Source organism: Lissotriton helveticus, chromosome 6 (genome assembly GCF_964261635.1).
Source record: "Lissotriton helveticus chromosome 6, aLisHel1.1, whole genome shotgun sequence".
NCBI classification, from domain to species: domain Eukaryota; kingdom Metazoa; phylum Chordata; class Amphibia; order Caudata; family Salamandridae; genus Lissotriton; species Lissotriton helveticus.
The window spans coordinates 233,729,381-233,737,533 of record NC_136067.1 but is presented as its reverse complement, the minus strand read 5'-3'; the positions used below and the strand labels follow the sequence as shown (position 1 = coordinate 233,737,533).

Sequence of the window (8,153 nt, the reverse complement as noted above, 5' to 3'; positions counted from 1 at the left end):
CAAAATCTCATAAATGAGGCCTATGTGAGTAGTGAATTACTGATGGTGCAAAGTAGGATTACTGATGGTGCAAAGTAGGCCTAAGGGTATGGAGTGCTACAAACTCCTACAGACTGTGCATACATTTTTGTATGCACCTGTACATTTTCCTTTTTATGTTTAATTTTGCACTTTCTATCTTTTCACTTGCAGTAAACACTCTGTTACTCTTTGCATACTTTTCCATTGACTCATTGAAAAATGTGTACTAATGCATTCACTACATTAAAACAGTAATTAGTAGTAGATCCCCAAAGATATGACAGTTATTGTTTACTGTGACATCACCACCATGGAAGCACTATATTTACAATGTTGTGCACTATGAGGCAAAAGTGGCGCAGATATGTGATGTATCTGTACTGTGAAGATGGTGCAATGTTTCATTTGCATTGAAAGCAAAATGCATCTGCAGCAATGCTGTTTGGGCCCTATGCTCATAATGCTGTAACAATCCTTACACCTGCTTGAAATAAGTGCAGGGTTTTGACGCAGTATAAGCCCAAAAGTGACTGAATGTAATCTTATACATTTCACGTAGTTACTTTTAGGAGCTGTTCGTGCACCAGAACATGCCCTATCTACGCAATAATGCCTTTTGGCGCACAGCTTTACAATGTGACGCACCTTCAAATTACGTCACATTGTAAATAGCATATATCATGGTACATCTTTTGCAGCACCGCTACATGACAAATGTGATGCAACGGCTTTGTAAAAGAGGCACAAGGGGGTTGTAAAAATGCCCTAATACATACAAATTCATCCACGCACTTTCGCCAATAGTGTAAATTGAAGCATAGATGTGTAAAATATTTATACACATATGTTACATTCAAGTGCTTCGGAGGTACTACAGTATACTATAGGTAAACACCCTATAGATTTATGCTGTAGCACATCCTTATAGTTTTGCACTTTCATATTCATTCATTCTGACAAACTTTTACAGAGAAGCATAGAAATATAGTTCTTTTTTTGTGAATTTCGAAGGTTTTTTTAAATGCTAATTTTTAACTATAACGTGTGTGAAACCTATGGTTTTTTCAGTGAATATATATATATATATATATATATATATATATATATATATATATATATATATATATATATATATTATTACAGGTCATGTTATGCATGCTTGTATAGAATTTTTGCAAAATGTTGAGAATGATGCTCCATTTACATTTAAATATGAAAAGATGGTTAACCGTCCATGTCACTCTCTTCCTTTTTCCTTGAATCTGCAGCCAAAATCAACATGCAACTTACAATCTCAGAAACGTTTACAGCGGATCTAAATGATCAATCGTCTGAAAAATATATTAGATACAAAAGGATATTTGAAGAGGAAGTAGGTGTTCTTTCACATTTATTTGCATACTTTAATCTAAGCTACTGGAATATTTTTGCTTTGATTGTGCTTTTGTGAGTAGGAATAACTTGGAAAATAATTGTTATATAAGGACAGTTGAACATGACCATTGTACAATATTTACAAGGATTGCCTTCACTAAATCCCACAAAGAGCCATAGAACATGCATGATTAGTTACTTGCATGACAACCTACAGAAGACAGATTTAACTGCAAATTAGTACTACAAACTGACAGAGGTATAGGTTTGAAATTAGAAAAATTTTGTGAGGATGCTTTTCATGCTCAATAGTGTTTTTTGAAGAACTTTTGCACAGCTCTTAAAGCTCTTACAGCTTACAGCTCTTACAGCTCTTAAAGCTTGTAAAATGTTCCACTTGGAATGTGTGTATAACTGTTACTGAGTGAAGAACTCCAGGAAATAAAGGCATGTTGCAGATTTTCAGATGTACACTAGGGATTCTTTGTTGATCCATTTAACATTAAGCCTTCCCAAACATCCCCACCAACATCCCCCGGGCCTCTTATGAATCCAGTGTGTCTTGAATTTATTGGCAAAATGCACTTCTGCCCCAGTAAGCTTTGCTGGTAAAATGTTTTGCACTTCTGTACACTACCTTCGCTCAGACTGTACCTCTGTCGAGTAATATCCTAATAATCATTGTCCATTTACACTCTATTTTGTGTGACCACTGCTCTGACGCATTCACCTGCCAGCATGCAGCATATAAACTAAATAGATAAAAATTAACAAATGTTAATCGGTTTACTGAAAAGGGATTTTACTTTGGAATAAGGAAATATGATTACCAGGGATAATACTTGTCACTATAAAGGATCATAGGTTCTGTTATGGCAGATCACCCTGTAGCAGCAATTTAAGTTTACTGCTAAGTGAAAGGTGCTTCTTCACAAAAGCATTGCGGACTGTAGTAGTTTTACATACACATACATGCTTTTTTGAATTGGCTCAAAAAAATCTAAAATAGTAATACGATGAGAATATTGAGGGAATATTCATATGCAATTAGTACAAATATAAAGGAAAACGGCCTCTTTGCACTTTTATTGACAGGGTGTTGGACACTTTGGGGCTGATTTACATAATTTTACATACATGCATTAAAGAGTGTTGGAAAAGTACATTCTCAAATACACCAAAATATCTTCATCAGTAGGCTCCTGGTTCTTCAGGTATGGAACTGTTACAATACACTTGTGGTTGCACAATAAATATGTTCCTTCTGAAAACAAACTATAAAAAAAAAAGCATGAGGAGAACAAATGGTCTAGACGTGCGCCTTGACAAATGGATGGAAAGTAATGGCCAACTGATGAAATATCTGGATGTGAGCCTCTTCTGTAAGGAAGTGGTAAGCAGCTCATGCACATTCTATTCTTGGCTTCTGATCAAAGACTGATAATATTGTTCACATGTGATGGAAATGTTTCTGTGTAGCGGTCCCAAGTACACCGGAAGCTGAACCGAATTCATCAACTCTCATGTAGGCTAACGAACCAAGTGCCAAATAGCAGTGGCTTTGTATCACTACTTCTTTAGGTCAGATTTGAAGCAAGTCACTTCTCCACCAAGTCCTGTCGGCATCAGTGCCACTTTTTATATTACATCATAAATCCATTTTAATTCAGATAAACTGAAGTTGAAATAGAAAGTATATTTTTGGAAATTGTTAACAAGGAAACTGGAAGCTCCGAAATTATTTTTTTTATTTTTTTTGATATTTAATAAAGCGCGAACAATTGCCCGCAGGCGTCTCGGCGCTATTACTATTGCAGACTTCTCCTATACTGGGCTTACTATTATTTAAAGGTTAAATAACCAAGCTTTCAATTGCTTTCTGAATGACAAGAGGTTTGGGCTTGTTCTGATGGATTGGGGGAGTGTATTCCACAATTTCGGGGCAGCAACCAGGAAACGACGATCTCCCCATGTGACAAGTTTGGTGCGGGGGACCACCAAATCATTCAAGTTGGCTGAGCGGAGAGAGCGGGAAGGATTATATGGAGTAAGCTGGTCTCTCAGGAATTGAGGTGCTTGTTGGTGCAAACAATATATAAATATCATGAAGATTCTTCATTGTCACCACTCCTTTTTAGGTCGAGCGTGGGCAGCACATGCTCTGCTCTGCAAGGCATGTTGTACTAAAGTATGAGCTTTAAACAACACCCATGTTTTCAATTACTTCTCTTACTGTCCTTTGTAAATGCCTGCTTTTAATCAATCAATCAATCAGAACCCTTGTAAAGTCGCTATTTACCCGTGAGGGTATCAAGGCGATGCGGGGAGGGGGTGCCGCTACTGCTCCAAGAGCCAGGTCTTGAGTAGTCTTCTGAAGGCGAGTAGGTCTTGGGTCTGATGTAGGTGGGTAGGGAGGGTGTTCCAGGTCTTGGCGGCGAGGTAGGACAAGGATCTCTATTAGTAGGATGGGCTTACTATTCTCTCTTTTTGGCCTTCTGTATCGTCCCATGAGGACTGCCACTGTTATATGTGTTGCTTTGCCTGTGCTGGTGTTCCTGCCATGAAAACTTGGCCCATCACTAAATCTCCCTGTGCCATTCCCACACTGCTTCACACCTCCCAAAACAGTGCATGCCTGACCCACCACCCCTCTGAGGTTGTTGCTTATTCGTGTCAGTGTGTGATGTATTCCTATAGGTTCTGTATCGATCCCCCTATTCCTGACCCTGTTCTGGTTAATAATTAACTAGCAGCCATCCCACGGTACAAAAAACCGTTATCTGATTAAGCCACACCACGGCACAGGAACGCGTTATCTGATTAGGTCATAACGCTTGCCATCTAATTAGGCAAGCACTATTCCTCCAGCCCCTGAGAAGGCATACGGAGTTCTCAAAACAAATCAAACCTATGACAACCTGGGAAAATCCCTGCGGCCATTGTTTTGATTTCACCGAGAACTTCAGCAAAAGAATGTGGGAACGAGCCCGTTCATATGACATCCTTATTGACGTATCCATGTCCATCCTTACGTCAATCTCGGCACCTTACAGGTATAAATATTACCGACATTGCCTTAAGCAAACACACGCGGTGGTGACGAGATCGGAGCAGCGGGACTTGCCGAAGACGCCAGCACAAAGCGGACCCCACTGGCGCTGCCCTGCCTTCCTGACGCGCTGAGAACGAGACGCTGCTTTTCTCCTGCCGAGAAATCCAGCTCCGGCGCTTCCAAGCAGCCCTCGCAGGCAGCTGGAATATCAAGACCAGAGACGAGAGATACCAGCCCTCAACCATTCTAGATCTCAGGTACAGAACTGAATAACCCCTTGCAGAGAATTCTTGAGTCAGTCACTTGGCAAAACAAACTTAACTTAAACTGCTACTTATCTACTCCCGCCCACGTATTAGGCTTAGGTCAGGTACACTGGGGTAGGCGTGGTTAGAAGCACCAGTTGAGTACGATTAGTCAAATGTATATATGTATGTATCTATTTCTATCAGTTTTAAATATCATATGGCTTAGAAACCATATCAATGCTTCTGCAGTATTATTTTATACTTCTGCTTTTATTGTATGCACTTTACTTAACCATAAGTATCGCAATAATATCAATTCATTTCTCTTGTACGAGAAAAGAGACTGATCAATAAATAACATCTTTTTATTGAACACGCCCATCTCTTCCTTTTCTCTACAATCTGGTGAAACTAAGAATGCACTGAACTGACTGAGTAAAATAAGTTGTCTTTTGTTTTCACACGACTCTAGAGATACACTCTTGATTAGGGGAGAGCAAAGTTGTCATGTTCTATGGTTGTCAGAAACTAAATCCCTTCTTGTCTATCCAGGGAGGTTAAACTCCTCCTTGCCTATTCGAGAAAGTTTCTAGTGAACTCTGAGCTAGCTGGCAAACCCAAAACTTTAAGTCTAATATCGTCAGTAGAAGACCTAGTTAACCTCCGTCCTAGGTCTATACTATTGAAGGTATTATTCCAATGCGCAGAGCCTATTGGGATAATAGGAACTACACTACATGGCGCCCAACGTTTGGATAGGCGATAAAACTAACGCAAGACCTTAGAGTAACTCAGTCGTGCTTTTTCACAGAGAACCCCTTTTTTCCCATAATACTCCAAAGACGTCTGGAGTGGGTGAAAGGTCATATCCGCCAAACCTCGCAGGAGGAGACTCCTATGTATGGTTCTTGGTTTAGTCAACGTTGACGGATACACTGTTCCAAAATATTGTGCATCTAATCTTTGTTTCCATAGAAACCTGATCTGCAAACAAACAGAATAACCTTCCTGTCGGTAAAATGATAGACAGTGATGAAGAAAGGGAGACAGCTAGAATAGCAGCTGAACTCCTAGTAGCAGACAATACTCTGCTGGAAAATGACCCAAATGCAATACTCATCCCGGTCAACATAAGGAAATCTATAACCTTAAAACTTATAGAAAATGGACTGACACCAAGAGGTCGTACAGTCATATTCGTAATTGAGGCACACGAATATCGGCAGACAGAGGTATTCTATTCATGGATAAACTTTCCAGCAGCAAACGCTGTAACAAAAGAGTTCCACTATTATAAAATAGAGGAACCACCGGATATCTACACTCCTTTCGAGGAGGTGGAAATACCACTCAAATTCCAAGAGCACCTGCTCTTGTTTCATGGCGCCCTAAAACATAATAATCACATCACCAGGCTCGGTCCACTAGGTAGACCAGGAGCAACGTGGCCGGTCCTAGCCGGATATACACCACATCCAGACATTGAAGAAATGCCTGCAGCAGAGCTTTTAATACAGCTAAAACAACTAATCAAAATACATAGACAATTAGTCCAATATGTAATGCGGACTTCAACAGTCCAACCAGCAGTTAAAATTCCACAGCTGAACCCTCATCAGGGTAACACAAATAAAATTACACCACAGAACATACTGTCCTGTCTGGGTAAAGTACCCGCAAAACGGGAACAAATACCCTTCTGGCTAACACAAAAAATCACTCAAATAGAGGCGGTGTTTCCAGACACCACCCCGGTAGAAAAACACAGGATTCTGACTATCTGTCTTCCAATGGGAATCGCACCACACGTGGAAGACTGTGACACTTGGGGTACAGTCTTTGCTTCCATATACACAAAAACACATGGTGTACCATCCATGTCAGTAATACCAGATGTGCTAAAACAAATTCAAGATGAATACGGTCCAGAACCCGCTTTAACTCTCGGTATGAAATTACTGAAGGACTTCAAGCAGGTCTCGGCTATATTATTAGCCAACATAAAGGGAGAAGCAGCAAACGTGGTGATCCGCCAAAGGTTAAAAGAGACAGATATAGCAGACCAACCAACTGAAATTGCCAGAATCATAGAGAAATCCTATGAAGAACTAGGAAGAGATAGTCTGGGTGGAATACCGGTAAAACCTCAACTGATTGAAAGTTCTGAAAAGATATTTATTAAAAATAATTTAAACACTCAAAAAAAGAGCTGGGATGGAAACAAACAATCCAATCCTAAAGAAAAAAGAATCCAGTCCAGAGGAAGGTCTCCTCGGCAGAGAGAAAGATCTCCGAACCAAGGACGCAGGTCTCCCCAAAGTGAGCCCTCTGGGAAAAAATACAACCTGAGAAATAGGGATAATATAAAGAAACCTGATAGATATCAAGATATTGATACACGTCCCTCTCAATCTTTTCAGACTTCCTCGCAGAAATCGGAAAGAAGAGGACGATCAGAACACAGGGAAGAGCACGTCAAGTCCAAAGACAAGGAACCTGCTCATCCAAATAAAAAGTTACAATTTCCAAAAAAGAAGGTAGCCAGTAATAAAGTAATCAAAGATGCCGAGAATCCTGAGAACACAGCTGAAAAACGGAGAATGGGCTCAGACAATGCTAGACAGCGCAGCAGAAGTGAGCATAGCTCGCAAAGTCCTTATGAATCATCTGGAGACAGTGGACACGAATGAATACATTCAGGTGGAAACTGCAGACACCAGAGTTAGCAAACCTCATAAAATATATGAAATTACATTGCGTATAGAGGGGGATAAGACTAGAAAAATAAGGGGACTATTTTGGGATAATCTGTCCAAGGGCTATGACATCCTTCTAGCTGAACGAGACTGGCCACCAGAGTTTGTCAGGGAGTGTCCTCATGGCGAAGAAATAATTATGCCTGCCTTCTCAAATCACATTCCAATTCATAAAAAATATACACTTGCTAGAAAGTGGGCAGTAGCTCAAGCTCCTGCTTTATATAAAAATCATGTAGGATGGGATGAGGACTCTCCTCCCCACAAAATCCAGTTAAAATCACAACCTACTGCACAGAGGCAGTACCCAATTAAGCAAGAAGCTAAAAAACAGGTAAAAGAGATCCTAGATCAACTTGAATACCAGGGGGTGATTGAAACTTGCACCTCACAAATGAACAATCCTTTGTTTCCTGTCTCCAAACCAGACAACTCATATCGTCTAGTTTTGGATTACAGACACCTTAACTCATGTTGCAAAACCTTTGCAGTGCAAAACTCGCATAGTGCTGCACTAATGAATAACATAGTGCGCAAAAAATACAAAATTTGAATTTGAATTTAATTTGAATTTAAAAGCATTTGTGCAGCGCACTTCTACCTAGCGGTTTCATGGCGCTATTGCGTTACGGAGGGTAGCAGCAGTAGGGGGGGGTTAGACAGAGTAGGCTTTAGTGAACAGGAAGGTTTTAAGATCCTTCC

The 8,153-nt window shown here is 40.2% G+C and overlaps 1 protein-coding gene across 1 annotated transcript in view; it reads left to right on the top strand.

The window, feature by feature from the left end:
- The first annotated feature begins 1,255 nt into the window (after positions 1-1,255).
- LOC144762238 (adhesion G protein-coupled receptor F5-like) overlaps positions 1,256-8,153 on the top strand; it is a 626,316-nt gene continuing 619,418 nt past the window's right edge. Inside the window, exon 1 of the mRNA XM_078647382.1 lies at positions 1,256-1,393. Coding sequence (XP_078503508.1) covers positions 1,256-1,393 — 138 coding nt within the window. The remainder of the gene's footprint in view (positions 1,394-8,153) is intronic.